Genomic DNA, 16,110 nt, shown 5'->3' with positions numbered 1-16,110 from the left:
ACAAGCTTCTAGAGTTTTGCCATTCTTACGGCCTGTCATCTCATTAACTAGATGCCCTCCTCTACTCTTTATGGAAAAACACCCTTTTCTGTCTTATTCCTCGACGCTTCACCATTTCCTCCAACTGCATAAGTGTTTCAGTGCACTACATTTGTTCATGCACGACATCCTGGTTCTAATAAACTTGATGCACGTCCCATTAAATGTGTTTCCTTGGGATACTCTCGCACTCAGAAGGGGTATAAATTCTTTGATCCCTCACTCAATCAGCTCATTTCTCTTAGTCATTGATCACCATTAATTTCATGGTTCACTTAGCTTAAAACTTTTTCAATACAGGATTTTTCTCTAATGAAGTGCTGCTTTTCATTGAATGTTGGTTGACCATTGGAATATATGCCTGGGATACAAGGATGATTGGAGTTAGATTGGTCCCCTTTGCTTTTCAAAGTTAGCAACTTTCTTTGGAAAAAGGAATTGCCTAATGAAGTTAGAATTATGCATTACTTTGCCATCCTATTGTTGTCATAAATAAATTAGTAATATTCATTGACTTTTGGTATCTTTTGGAATCTCATGTTTGCTCATAAACTTTGGGCTTATTTTAATTGGAATTCTTTCCAACTTTGATGATTCCGGTTTATATTGTAGGTGGGGCAAGCTTATACTCTGCCCGTACAATAAAAATCAAGGAAGATGAAGGGTTCAGGTAATTTTTATGTTCAAGATAAAACTAATTTCATAGAATCAACCTGGCAGATCAAACAATTGGCAATCCATTATCTTGTCCATAGAAAATATAAGGCTATTTTGGATGCACCGTCGAATTGAGTTGTAATTATTTGTCTAATAAAGTGGGTATAGAGAATGCTAGTGTATTATATTTATAGTGTGTCCTTTTAGTGTAAGTGCATGTGCACACTTCCCTATTCCCCTGCAGTGTACTATATGCTTTTTCATAATAAAATATTATGTGTTAGGGCATGCAAGCCTAATACACATCTTCTCTCCCAAACTCTCCTCCTCCTTCTCTCTCAATATTCTCATCTCTTCTTCACATTATCCTTATCAAATCTTTTTCTACTACTATAAATATAATACACTAGCATTCTCTATATAATAAAATATTATGTGTTAGGGCATGCAAGCCTAATACACATCTTCTCTCCCAAACTCTCCTCCTCCTTCTCTCTCAATATTCTCATCTCTTCTTCACATTATCCTTATCAAATCTTTTTCTACTTGGTATCAGAGCAAGTTCAAGGCATTCCGCATCCAACAGGTTGAGAGGCGACACGTCACCTTGCTGACGTCAGCAGCCGTATGGCTGACGTCAGCGTTGTACGGACGCATGGGCTCTGTTTGAGCTAAAAGTTTAGGGGTTTGATAGATCTTGATTTTAGAAGATTTGTCATGATTTTTTCAGAATTTATTGGACCTCATTTCATGGTATTTTGGGCGAAATAGAGAAATTCGAAAATCGGTTCCAGATTCCGTTTTTCTTCGATCTACCTCAAATCGGTAAGCTTTTCTTCGGTTTCTTTGCTCAAGATGGACCGAAATCTTCCTCCCAAGCTATCCATGGTGGATTTTTTTACTTAAGATCAATGTTTGAGAGGTTTTTAACCTCAAATGGGCGTGCGGCTGGGCCGTTTTTCACTCGGTCAGGCCCTATTTGATTGCGTTTCATGGTATTTTGGATGATTGATATTTGTTTGAGGTTTATCTCTTGTTATGTTGAAGGATTGAGTGAGATAGAGTTGTTTGAATCAATCTTTCTCGGCATAGGGGGTCTCTTGGCATAGGTTTATTTCTCTTGGACTCTATTATGGCTGACAAAGGGCCCTCATCTCTTGGCATAGGGTCTCTTGAATCTAACCCCTTGCAGATTACTTCCATTAAGTTGAATGGTGACAACTATCTTCAATGGGCACAATCTGTAAAAGTATTTTTAGGAGCCCGTGACAAGTTGTCGTATATTTTGGATGATTCCCCAAGCTCTACAGATGTTACCTAAAAGTCTTGGACAAAGGAGAATTATTAAGTTATTGCATGGTTGTTGAATAGCATGGATTCCTCGATTAGCCACTCAGTGATGTTTTTATCCTCGGCTAAAGGCATTTGGGATACGCTTCATGATATGTTCTCGGAATCTCAGAATTTTTCACGGGTATTCCAGCTTATTCAAGAAATTGGTCGGTTTCAACAAAACTCCAGATCCTTAAAAGACTACTATTCGATGCTTCGGGGTATGTGGGATAAGTTGGATATGTATCAGCCTCTTCCTTCCAAATGTAAAGAGGATCATGAACATGCTCATAAGCAACGGGATGATACTCGTATCATGTAGTTCCTCGCTGGGTTGAGTTCTGATTATCTTCACGTTCGCGATCAGGTTGTTATGCAGGATCCTCTTCCCCCATTGACGACAGTCTATGCTATGTGTCAGCGTGCTATGATCTCTACTCTTCCTTCTCATTCATTTGTGCCACCCGAGCGTTCGGCACATCTTGTTGGCGATCAGTACTCCCGTGGTCTTAGGGTACCATCCTTGAGCTCAGGGCGCATTTCTGGTTTTGGTGGTTGTGGTAGAGGCCGCGATCTAGATCGCAGTCGCGGCGGCCGTAGTCTTCGTGGTCGTGGTGGACGTGGACGAGGACGTGATGGTTCCCGCATTTGTTCACATTGCGGTGGAACTAATCACACTATTGATTATTGCTGGCAGCTACATGGTCGTCCTACGTATGCCGCTGCTTCTGTTGCTTCCACTGTTGCTTCTGAGACAGTCTTCCACCCCGACAGCTGAGCAGTCTACTTCAGGGGAGTCTCTTATTATTTCTCGGGCGGCATATGATGCCCTTATGCGGCTTCACATTTGGGATATTCCTGAGCCTTCTCACGCAGCTTCGGCCCAGTCAGGTACCGCCCTTCTTGCGTCATCCTCTCCTACCTCCTGGGTCATTGACTCTGGAGCTTCCTCCCATATGACTGGTAAGTTGCAATTCTTTTCTTCTTATTCTTCTTCTTCTTCTCCTACTCAGTATGTCACAGTCGCAGATGGAACCCAATCTCCCATCTCTGGGATTGGTTCCATCCCTCTCTCTTCTTCCTTGTCTTTGTCCTCCGTATTGCATGTGCCTCGTTTTCCATTAAACTTATTGTCTGTTAGCTCTCTTACTAAATCACTCAATTGTTCCATCACCTTCTTTCCTTCTTATTGTTTGTTTCAGGACCTACAGATGAAGAGAGTGATTGGTGGGGGGCATGAGCGAGGAGGCGTTTATCTTCTCGATGATACACCTGTTGCCACTTCTAGTACCCTTTCTCTAGATCAAGAGTCCATGACTCGGTGGCATTGCCGCTTAGGCCACCCATCCATTGCTAGATTGAGACTTTTATTTTCCTCCTTACCTGTCACTAAACCATTATGCTGTGATATTTGTGAATTGTCTAAACATCATCGTGCTACGTTTCCTCCTAGCTCTTCTGGGAGGAAATCTCAACCTTTTCTTCTGGTTCACTCGGATGTTTGGGGACCAGCTCCGGTTACCTCGACTTTTGGATTTAGATATTTTGTTACCTTTATTGATGATTATTCCCGCATGACTTGGATTTATCTTTTGAAATCTAAAAGTGAAGTATTTGATGCATTTAAAGTGTTTTATCATGAAGTGTGCACTCAATTTCATTGTTCCATCAAATCCCTCTATTCTGATAATGGGGGAGAATACATGTCTACTGCCTTTCTGTCCTTCTTGCAGGAACGTGGTATTTTATCTAGGGCGTAATGTGCTCGCACTCCTCAACAAAATGGTATTGCAGAACGAAAGAATCGTCATCTTCTTGACGTTGCTCGCACCCTTCTACTTGGTATGCATCTACCCAAACATTTTTGGGGTGATGCTCTTTTAACTGCTACTTTTCTTGTTAATTGTATACCCTCACGTATTCTGTCTTATAAATCTTCATTTACTATTTTGTATCCTCATGATAACCCATTTCCTCTACCACCTAAAGTTTTTGGTTGTACATGCTTTGTTCAAATTTTGGATGGGAGTAATGATAAACTTAGTCCCAGGGCGATTAAATGTGTCTTTATAGGGTATACTCGGAGTCAGAAAGGTTATAAATGCTTTGACCCATTGACTCGCAAGAAATATGTCTCTGCCGATGTCACATTCTTTGAGGATCTTTCTTTTTTCTCCTCTCCAGGCAGATCCCTCTGTGATCCTCTTGCGCGTCAGGGGGAGTATAACTGTTATCCTCTTTCCACTAATGATCATGGGAAAACTCCTCTCCCCTCTATTCAGCATCCTGTTGGTGATATGGTTGAGCCTAAGCCTCTGCGGGTGTATCAGCGTCGAGATAAATCTTCACACGCTCAGTCATCTACCCTTCCGCTTACTTTGGATGTTGGTTCAGGTGACTCTCCTAACTCGAGTTTAGATCTTCCCATTGCCTTGCGCAAAGAGTCACGATCTTGTACTCAACACCCCATTAGTAATTTCGTTTCATATGATCATCTTCCGCTTACTTTGGATGTTGGTTCAGGTGACTCTCCTAACTCGAGTTTAGATCTTCCCATTGCCTTGCGCAAAGAGTCACGATCTTGTACTCAACACCCCATTAGTAATTTCGTTTCATATGATCATCTTTCACCGTCTTTTCAGTCGTTTGCAGCTTCCCTTTCATCACAGACTATTCCTAGATCTCTCTCACATGCTCTTTAGAGTCCTGATTGGACAAAGGCGATGACGGAAGAAATGTCTGCTCTTGAGAAGAATCATACTTGGGATCTTGTGCCACTTCCTGTAGGCCATAAGCCTGTTGGCTGTCGATGGGTTTATACAATCAAGTTTCTTCCAGATGGCTCAATTGATCGCTATAAAGCCCGTCTTGTTGCTAAAGGTTACACCCAGACTCATGGTGTGGATTACTTCGAGACATTTTCTCCAGTGGCTAAGCTTAATTCAATTCGTGTTGTGCTCTCCTTGGCCGTTAATTTATCATGGCCCTTGTTTCAGCTAGATGTTAAGAATGTATTTCTCCATGGGGATCTTACAAAGGAAGTTTACATGCATCAACCTCCTGGCTTTGTTGCTTCTCACAACCCTGCACTTGTATGTCGGTTGAAGAAGGCTCTTTATGGACTCAAACAATCTCCACGTGCATGGTTCGAAAAATTTAGTCAGGCTCTCTTGGAGTTTGGCTTTGTTCGTAGTCATGCTGATCATTCTCTCTTTATATGTCGTCGATCGACGGGCATCATGGTTCTCATTGTCTATGTGGATGATATTGTTTTGTCCGGTAGTGATTCTGCTGGAATGAGGGAGGTCAAAGATTTTTTGAAGACCAAGTTTGAAATCAAGGATCTTGGTCCTCTTCGTTACTTCCTCGGAATTGAAGTTGCTCGCTCATCATCCAAATTGGTCTTGTCACAACGGAAATATGCGCTCGATCTTCTCATGGAGACCGGTATGTTAGGGTGCAAGCCTGCTACCACTCCCATGGATACTTCACAGAAGCTTCGACCAGATGATGGTCCTCTCCTTACTGATCCCGAGATGTATCGACGACTTGTAGGCCGGCTTATTTACTTGACTATTACTCGCCCAGATCTCTCATTTGCAGTGGGGGTTGTTAGCCAATTCATGCAAGCTCCCTGTACTTCTCATCTCACGGCTGTCTACCGCATACTTCGGTATTTAAAATCAGCCCCGGGTCTTGGCCTCTACTTTCAGTTGCATGGTCATCTTCATCTTTCTGGCTATTCCGATGCTGATTGTGCAGGTAGTACTTTTGATCGCCGCTCTACATCCGGCTTCTGTACCTTCCTAGGTGGCAATCTTATAACCTGGAAGAGCAAAAAGCAACCAGTTGTTGCCCAGTTCTCAGCTGAAGCTGAATATCGTGCTATGGCTCATGCGACATGTGAACTTGTGTGGCTTCGCAATCTTCTTGAAGAACTTGGCTATCCTCCTTCGGGTCCTATTCCTCTTCACTGTGACAATCAAGCGGCTATCCATATTGCTCGTAACCCAGTTTTCCACGAGCGAACCAAGCATATTGAGGTTGACTGTCACTTTATTCGGGAGAAAGTTGCTTCTAAGGAAATTGTCACTCCTTTTGTTCGATCTGGGGATCAACTTGCTGATGTTCTTACAAAATTCTTGAGTCGAGATGCTCTTCATCGTGTTCGTGACAAGTTGGGCATGATCAACATCTATGCTCCAACTTGAGGGGGAGTATAGAGAATGCTAGTGTATTATATTTATAGTGTCCTTTTAGTGTAAGTGCATGTGCACACTTCCCTATTCCCCTGCAGTGTACTATATGCTTTTTCATAATAAAATATTATGTGTTAGGGCATGCAAGCCTAATACACATCTTCTCTCCCAAACTCTCCTCCTCCTTCTCTCTCAATATTCTCATCTCTTCTTCACATTATCCTTATCAAATCTTTTTCTACTGTGGGAATAACCAATTTGAAATTCCTATTAATCTTCTGGCTGCAAATTGTCAGAATTGGAGAAAAAAAACACCTACAACTGCAATTTAAGGGAACTCCTCATTATGAGTACTGGAAAGCACCATTAATTTCTGCACTTCTTGATTAAACTGAATGTTTGCAACTTAGTTCACTTGTGCATTCAAATGCAGCCTAAAATACCTTCAAAAATTCAATAAAATCCTCACATCACTATATCAAAACCTTGATTCCTGATCTTTTACAATTGGACTTGCTCGATTTTCTTCTGGTTTTCGATACTTCTGATAGTGAATACTTCTTTTCAGGTCTTATTATTTCTATGAGTTTGGTGTCGCTGATCAGCATGTTGCATTAGTTGCTGCTGTTAGCAGTGGGAAGGTATTTATGCATTGTTATATGCCCTCTACCCTCTTTTTTTTTTCTTTATCTTTTCAAGGAATCCTAACACATGGTGTGCAAATACACACCTAAGCACAAGAGCAAGATGTGAATATTATAGTTATTATGGTATTACTCTCTGGGAAATTGTTGTAGCTACTGTTTTCTGAGTAGATATTTTCTGTTGATTGATGTACGTGCTGCAGGCATTCATTGCTGGAGCAGCTGCTCCAGAGTCCAAATGGGAAGATGATGGCATCAAGCTTCGATCTGCTGCAATATCGCTCTCAGTCCTGTAATCATACCAGCACTCCAATCATGGGTTTGGAAATGGTGATCTTTTATACTATTTTCCCCCCAAAAATAACTATATAAGACTGTTGTTATTGTTCAGACTCAAGACCCCAATTTAATTCAATTAACTGAGCTTGTTGTCATTCGTGGCAAGTATTGAGCTTTTCCCCCTTGCAGTACCTGCACTCTTGCTTTGCTGCATATTTTAATCAGAAATACTAACATCTATTGAACGGTTAGGGAGGTTTGCTATTCCAATAGGCACCTTTGCACATACAGCACTGTCACAGGCAGATCAATCCCCTAGAGCCAAAGTCCAGGGTCTTTTATACATCAGATGTATTTAGCGTGTAGAGTGTTGGAGAGGATTCTAGAGTCATATAGAGTTGTGTAGAATAGTGTAGAGATCTCTAGAATGCTCTAGAGTTTTCTAGAGGAGTCTTGTGAAGAGAATCATGTAGAATATCTAGTAGGTTTCTGAAATTCGTAGCTGTTGGATGATTGGCGCATGCTTTCATCCTAGCCATTTATGGAGTCTAGATTGCTCTTAGGTCTATATAAAGGACGAGGGGTACTCATTTGTAACCGTCCAAATAGAGTTTGAGCTTTGGAACCCTAGTGCAATAGAAGCAATTTTCCGCATCTCATATCTTTCTTGCATCCCAGATTAACTGTGGGTTTGGTGCACAACACTTGGTGTTTACACTTGGGGATAGGCTTTGTCCACGATGGGACTGAGTACAACTCTACAAGTGCCATGCGGTCTATTCTTGCGAAAGCACTTAGGGCGGCCCAGATCGTATAAGATTGTTTTTTTTTTTTTTTTTTTTTTTTTTTTAATAAAATATACTTTTGAACGCGTTTAAATCTGAATTCAAATCCGTAGACTACGCTGCCCTCGAGTACGTCGCCGAACCAGTGTACTTATTACACGCGTCTGTATTGTCAGGATACAGTGCTTCGATCAGTGCAAGGCCTGCATTGCACTGCATTGCACTGCCAAAAAAATAAATAAATTTCAGTTCGAAATGGTTCTGTGGTTCATTTCCACAACTACTCCCTCATTCTGCTTACCTTCTTATCCTCATAGACTGGGACAAGACCCCCAGATTCATACCTTTAGATCTGAGTCCATTGCTAGTGTGGTTGCATCTTCGAAGATTACATATCATAAGTCTCTGGGTGTGTAGCTTGTAGTTCATCCCCTTCCTTCCACCCTAAAGAACTTCTTCAGACAAACTCGGTGAAGACAGGTTGGGGGTTTAGCTTCGTTTTTATTTTGTAGGTAAAACGTGATTGCTTGATTCACTTCATCATGCATCCATCCCTTCAGGGGTGGATATTATCCCCTTTGTGTTCTTTCTCTTTTTGCCTGCGTACTCCGCTTTCTTTGTCCGAATATGATGTATACCGTAGGTGACTAGATAGCCGCTTTGTGCTATACCCTATGAAGAGGGCATCCCAAGATCTACCGCCAAATAGGACTTCCATTGCGGGCGTATCTGAATGACAATACTTCATATCTGCAGTCTATCTGAGAGATAGAATCCACTCATGACACCTGTGACATGAACTCTGTATGTCATCCCGAGTGGGAGTAATGATCCATATGGAGCATCAGATCCATTTCTATAATGGTTATAAAAGAAACTGTACCTCCATTCATCTTCTACACCAATCGGTGGTTTGAAAATTTACTTGGGGTAAGATATATCCAGTGTTCGAAATATCGGTATCCCGTTACGTATTGCATTCTTGGGATACGGATGTGTATCAATTATCGCATAGGATATATCGGTTGTATCATGTAATGTATCACTGTTGTTGGAAACATGGGGAAACATTGGGAAATTGGTTGAATATTTTGATGAAACTTCGGTGATTGTTAAGAAAGAGATCAATACACACTTATAAATCAAAACATTACAAAAAACAAGTACACATAATAGGTTTTCTTTGTATGGGGTCCTTATCTATGCGTTGTCTAACTGAATTGATGCAATAAGTACATTCAATGTCTATTCATATAATTTATAAATGTAAGAAGACGTGTAGAAACACAAGCAATATATTCAAAAGCAAAAGAAGAATCACTAGATTAGGTTACAGACATTTTTAATGTGATGTTTGAACACAAAGATTGCAAACGATTTGCGAGAAATTGGAAAATTTTGTTTTTTTGTTTTTGTTTTTGTTTTTGTTTTTATTTTTTTTTCAAATTTTCACAACTCAGCCCATCTCCTCCAAATCTCAAAATCGAAGCTCCTAATCCATGATTTTTCATACAAAACATGAAAAATCATGAATTTGTAACAATTTGACACTAATTTAACATGAATTATAGAAAATAAGAGCATCAAAATTCGAAAATGCTCACTAGATTGAACACGTGGGATATCTCGCACTACTTGTGCATTTCGTATCGCACTGGTGGGATACAAGATATATCGTGGGATATATCGGCCGATATCGTCGATATTTAAAACAATGGATATATACAGGTGTTCGTCGACGATGGAGGTAATATTCCATTTTCAGGTCCAAATGAGCTTCAGAGGATCATCTTTCATTTAAAATCTTCCATATTGTACATGACTTGTTGTCCATTGTTTGCTGTGGACTCGGAGATGTTTTCATGATTTTACTGTGTTTATGTTGGCCTATGAATGTCTTCTAAATAGTCTCTTACATTTACTCTGTATTTTAGATATACCATTCCACTTACTTTCTTATCTTACGTAGTTGAGGTCTGATGACTAGCCCACTTATGCAGACAAGTCTCGCCTTGGTGCTGATCCTGTGACTCACCAGTCCCTTGCATTATATCATTCATTTGAAAGGTGCGTATTTTAATGGTAAACCATGTTTCTTGGCATGGCGATACTACTAATCTCCTCTTCTGATGTACCAAGTATTATTTCTCCTCTATTTGAGTAAATTATCTCTTTAACATGAAGATATAATGCTAGCTAATAGGCTGTGCTATATCTTTTTCTGATTGTGTTTTTCTTCGTAAATATATCCATGATTTTATCTCAATCATCTTATGAATCCCCTTTGTGACTTATAAAAACAGATCATCTTATTACTAATTTTACATGGAGTATATAATGTCAATGGTAGTTGTTCGCACTCCTGTAATAGATGATTTATCATGTCATGCGCATCCCTAAATAAAAATAACTGGCATTCAGATAGTAGAGTTGCCCAATTGTCTCATGGGGTTCGATAGTGGTGACTCTAGCAGAGAGCAGTCCTCTAGTAGTGATTGGAATGAAAATGGAAGGATAGTCATCCAAATCTACTCTGATCCAAACAGTCTATTTTTCATTGGGAAAATGGAAGGATACGAACTACAATATCACGAATACCTTGTTTGTACAAAATTGCAATGCAGAACAATCCTATACGTAAATCCAAACAGGCCCTTAGGCTGTGAGAAGTGGTATTAGAGACGGGTTATAATGCTTGTGGACAACACCATTGTGCTCTTCGTCCACAAGCATTATAACCCTTGTCATGCGCGCCACTAAATAAAAATAACTGGCATTCAGATAGTAGAGTTGCCCAATTGTCTTGTGGGGTCCGATAGTGGTGACTCTAGTGGAGAGTCACCACTATTCGAGGACTGCTCTCCGTTAGAGTCACCACTATCGGACCCCATGAAACAATTGGGCAACTCTACTATCTGAATGCCAATTATTTTTATTTAGTGGTGCGAATGACATGATAAACCATTTATTACAGGAGAACGGATAACTACTATTGACATTATATACTCTAGCTGAAATCAGTAATAAGATGCTTTGTTTTTATATGTCACAGAGGGGATTCATAAGATGATTGAGATAAAATCATGGATATATTTACTGAGAAAAATACAATCAGACAAAGTCAAATATAGCATAGCCCATTAACTAGCATTATATCTTCATGTTAAAGAGATAATTTACTCAAACAGAGGAGAAATAATACTTGGTTCATCAGAAGAGGAGATTAGCAGTATCGCCATGCCGAGAAACCTGGTTTACCATTAAAATACGCACCTTTCAAATGAATGATATAATGCAAGGGACTGGTTAGTCACAGGATCAGCACCAAGACGAGATTTGTCTGCATAAGTGGGCTAGTCATCAGACCTTAATTATGTAAGATAAGAAAGTAAGTGGAATGGTATCTCTAAAATACAGAGTAAATGTAAGAGACTATTTAGAAGACGTTCATAGGCCAACATAAACAGAGAAAAATCGTGAAAACATCTCGGCATCCATAGCAAACAATGGACAACAAGTCATGTATAATATGAAAGATTTCAAATGAAAGATGATCCTGTGAAGCTCATCTGGACTTGAAAACAGAGTATTACCTCCACCGTCGACGAACACCTGGATATATCTTACCCCAAGTAAATTTTCAAACCACCGATTGGTGTAGAAGATTGAATGGAGGTATAGTTTCGTTTATAACTATTCCAAAAATGGAGCTGATGCCCCATATGGATCATTACTCTGACTCGGGATGACATGCAGTGGTCATTTCCCATGTGTCGTGAGTGGATTCCATCTCTTAGCTAGACTACAGATACAAAGTATTGTCATTCAGATACACCTGCAATGGAAGTCCTATTTGGCGGTAGATCCTGGGATGCCCTCTTCATAGGGTATAATACAGAGCAGCTGTCTAGTTGCCTACAATATACGTCCTATTCGGACAAAGAGAGTGGAGTACAAAGGCAAAAAGAGAAACACAGAGGGAATAATATCCACCCCTGAAGGGATGGATACATGATGGAGTGAATCAAGCAATCACGTTTTACCTACAAAATAAAAACGAAGCTAAACACCCAACATGTCTTCACCGAGTTTGTCTAAAGAAGTTCTTCAGGGTGGAAGGAAGGAGATGAACTACAAGCTACATATAGAGACTTACGATATGTAATCTTCGTCTTCAATGAAGATGAAGATGCAACCACACTGGCAATGGACTCAGATCTGAATGTATGAATATGAGGGTTTTGTCCCAGTCTGTTAGGATGGGAATGTAAGCGGAATGAGGGTGTAGTTGTGGAAATGAACCACAGAACCATTTCGAACTGATTTTTTTTTTTTGGCAGTGCAGTGCAATGAAGGCCTTGCACTGATCGAAGCACTGTATCATGACAATACAAACTCGTGTGATAAGTACACTGGTTCGGCGACATACTCGAGGGCGGCGTAGTCCGCGGGTTTGAATTTGGATTCAAACGCTTTCAAAAGTATATTTTATTCAAAAATACAATCTTATACAATCTGGGCCGTAAATCCAAACACGCCCTTATGGAAATGAGGTAGGTGTTCCTGACAAGCCAAGGAGGGAGAGGTTATGTGATGTGGTATCATCTTAAGAGGCTGGCTTGTACAAATGGAGCTTGTTGTGGGTGGCAGGCGAGTGTGATTTGAAGTGATGGGCTATAGCATTGTGGAGATTGACAATGGGCTTAAAGAACTCAAGGGATAAATGCGGAGTGTTCTAAATATGCTTGTCAACACACAACATCAAGAAAGGGTGGCCTTCTAAGGTGATGATGATGGAACTCACTAGGCAAGGTGCAAGTTGAGATGTGAGGTGATTAGGTCTTGTGGAAAAGGGCTATGACTAACAGGAACATGGCCACAAGCAAGGCAATGACAGTGCAGATAATAGATACGACCTTTTAATGGATCGCGAGACGCTAGGGAGCTGGATAACTTCTTGTAGCAATTTGAGCAATACTTTTTCGGGCGTGTTTGATTTTCTAGTTCATTGGTAAATGCTTGGTAAATTGATAATGATTATTTCCCTACACATTTCCCTGCACTTGATTTGACATTCTACTTTTTTTTTTTTTATATACAGAAAAATCATGAAGGCCGCAAAATTTTTGTGGGTCCCACCGTGATGTGTGTCGCTTATCCACACCGTTCATCCATTATGCTAGCTGAATTTATGGCATGAGCCAAAAAATGAGGCACATCCAAAGCTAGGTGGACCACGCCACAGGAAAAAGGGAATCGAATACTTACCGTTAAAAAATTTTTGAGCCACTATTTCTTTTGGTGTGGGCCACTTGAGTACTGGATCTTCTTCAATTTTTGGCTCATATCTCAAAATTCTGTTGTAAAATGGATGGACGGAACGGATATATCATATACATTACTGTGTGGTTCAAAAATTAAAACTCTCTTTTGAATTGGTTTCAAATGCACAAATTCCTATGAATTTTCAAACGCTGTGAAACGGTAATAATTACCCATTTCCACGGTATTTACGTTTGCTTTGAAAAAACAAACAGGCCCTTAGGTTGTCTCACGACAAATGACCAAGGTGCGGACTGCGGCAATGTATCTCACTGTAACAGTGACTATGGTGGAGGGGTCGTGGTACTTGCATCAGTGACACTTGGGGTGGCTTTAAGAGGGAGATCAAGAACATGTTTAGTACTTGCCATAGCTACGAGTAGCTCAAATATCATAGCTACACTCAATTTTTGTTATTGTATTTACTTGACCATTTCCAACAATTCTTTTTTTTTTTTTTCTAGCAAACTATGGTTGCGTTTGGTAAACTGAATAAAAAAATGTTTGAAAATAATTCAAGTGCTGGATACATTGTGCACTGAATTTTAAGTACTGTAATGTGCTGGAATGCCTGTTTGGTAAACTGTCTGAAAAAAATACCTGAACACCGAAATTTAGTACTGAATCCAAAATTTTCTGTTTGGTAAAAATGTCTGAAATTTGACAATTTTACCTAATAGGTCCACGCCCTAACATGATCTGGAATTCCAGATGGACCAGGTGGATTTCTTACAAACATCACAGTCGACCCCACCCAACTTCCCATGTAGGAAGTTCCTGCTGAATGCTTTCGCTGGCATCTGTGTCGGATTAGGGGTTATTAGTAACATGTTAGTGGGTGTTGCCCTAACCATAGGGCCCACCTCGATGTATGTGTTGTACATCCACCAGGTGGATTTCTTACAAACATCACAGTCGACCCCACCCAACTTCCCATGTAGGAAGTTCCTGCTGAATGCTTTCGCTGGCATCTGTGTCGGATTAGGGGTTATTAGTAACATGTTAGTGGGTGTTGCCCTAACCATAGGGCCCACCTCGATGTATGTGTTGTACATCCACGCCATCCATCAGTTTTAACAGCGCATTTTATGCCATGGTCCCGAAAATGAAGCGGATCCAAATCTCAAGTGGACCAAACAATGAGGATTGAATGCCCACCATGAAAAATTTTTTGTGGGCCACAAGTTTTGGACCAAGTTGATATTCATTTTTTCCCCCCTTCATCCTGGTCTTCGTGAGCTTATCAACAGGTTGGATGGCAAATAAGCATTATGTTGGGCCTTAGTAAGTTTTTAATGGCGAACATTCAATGACCACTATTTCCTGTGGTGTGGTCCACTTGAGTTTTGGATCTACTTAATTTTTGGGACCATGGCCTAAAATGAGCTATAAAAACTAATAGACGAGTGTAGATTTACAACACATACATCAAGGTGGGCTCCACAATCAGGGCAACATCACTAACGTGTGTTAACAGGGTAACACCCCTCAACCACCTGATTTGGTGGACTTGGATGGGCAGCTTAGAACACAACACCAAGGTAGGTGCTTGTAAAATAAAATATAATCTAAATATTCAGAGAATGTATGATATATTGATAAATGGATACAGATATTTTTTAAAGATACATCTTTTGGTTGAATGTTGATGACACAGTTGTGATAGCTTGCATTTTTTTTTTTTCTTTGACTTCTACATAAGTCCCCATACAAAGTCACTGATAGGCAACATTGGAAATGGATTACAAAATAAAATACCATGTAATAGATCTTAAGAGGCGTTTATGAAAAGCTTTTTAAAAGTTCCACTTATTGATGATGAGTTAGTAATTTTGATAGGGATATTATATCACATAAATTACAAAATATGGATTTAAAAGGAGAAATGCTGACTTAGTAAAATTTGACTGAGTAATGCTTCACCTCTTTTTCAGCTAACAAACCCCTCACTCACTCCTAATGAGTAGCGCGACATCCTCCTAATACCTTAAAAATACACCAGAAACAGGCTGCGCACCTTATTCAGAGGAAGAGTACGACTTCACTACCTGCAATGTGAGAAAAGTCACATTGCACACTCTGCCAGCAGGAAGTGTGAGGTCAGTTCGAAAGTCAAGACGACAAGCTGCCTAGTGGGTCCGCCTTTTTGCTTAATAGAAATCTACGAATCATCCAATAAGCTCATGACACGTGTAAAACCGTAATTTGAGGCTAATGATTTTTTTTTTTTTTTTTGGGGAGAAATAACCACATAACAACCTTTTGGGAGGAATTTAACACTCCAAAGTCCATATGAATACCCCCCACTTGGATCCTCATTTTCAGTCAGATTACCACAACTGTAGTATGACTCAAATATATAGGAAATGCAAGAGTGGGGTACATCTGTGATCACCGAATTTCCGAGTGTCACTAATGCATGCGAAATGCAGTTTAAATGTTAAATTAATTGGCATTAACTCACTAAAATTTAAACGAAACAGTGCATAATAACTGTAATTTAAATGATAAATACATTTACACTAGTGTCCGTGCCATCATTCATATACAACTAGCAACTTTAATTAATGGAGATCTCAAAATTCTTTATATTCTATCTTTCAAGTATTATTTGAAAACCTATTCGAGAATACTTCAGCTGGTCGCTAAGCATGATTTAAGCAAAAGAGAATGCGGAGGAGCCCAAGGACTCAATTTCTGAACTATGGCCTCGTGCCCTCTGAGCCTTAGTAGTGGCTTCATGCACACTTTTTGGGACACCAGCAATGGCTTCATAGCCCTTGTTTGTGTTGTCTGATGGTGCCTCATGCATACTTTTCCGAACACTAGCAAATAGCTTCACGTATCCTGCTG

At 40.1% G+C, this 16,110-nt stretch overlaps 1 protein-coding gene across 4 annotated transcripts in view; it reads left to right on the top strand.

The window, feature by feature from the left end:
• Nucleotides 1-13,800, top strand: part of LOC131231646 (uncharacterized) — a 77,419-nt gene extending 63,619 nt beyond the window's left edge. For 2 of the 4 annotated variants that reach the window (XM_058227911.1, XM_058227913.1), the window contains 4 exons: nucleotides 652-709; nucleotides 6,796-6,868; nucleotides 7,075-7,201; nucleotides 13,473-13,800. In XM_058227911.1, coding sequence (XP_058083894.1) covers nucleotides 652-709; nucleotides 6,796-6,868; nucleotides 7,075-7,167 — 224 coding nt within the window. In that variant the 3' untranslated portion in view covers nucleotides 7,168-7,201; nucleotides 13,473-13,800. Of the gene's footprint in view, nucleotides 1-651; nucleotides 710-6,795; nucleotides 6,869-7,074; nucleotides 7,211-12,492; nucleotides 12,996-13,472 lie in introns of those variants that run through there. The other 2 variants (XM_058227912.1, XR_009164485.1) reach the window with 2 other exon arrangements.
• Nucleotides 13,801-16,110: the final 2,310 nt, after the last annotated feature.

Source organism: Magnolia sinica, chromosome 17 (genome assembly GCF_029962835.1).
Source record: "Magnolia sinica isolate HGM2019 chromosome 17, MsV1, whole genome shotgun sequence".
Classification (NCBI taxonomy): domain Eukaryota; kingdom Viridiplantae; phylum Streptophyta; class Magnoliopsida; order Magnoliales; family Magnoliaceae; genus Magnolia; species Magnolia sinica.
Note: the sequence above shows the minus strand (reverse complement) of the source record. Positions and strands in the feature narration are given on the sequence as shown.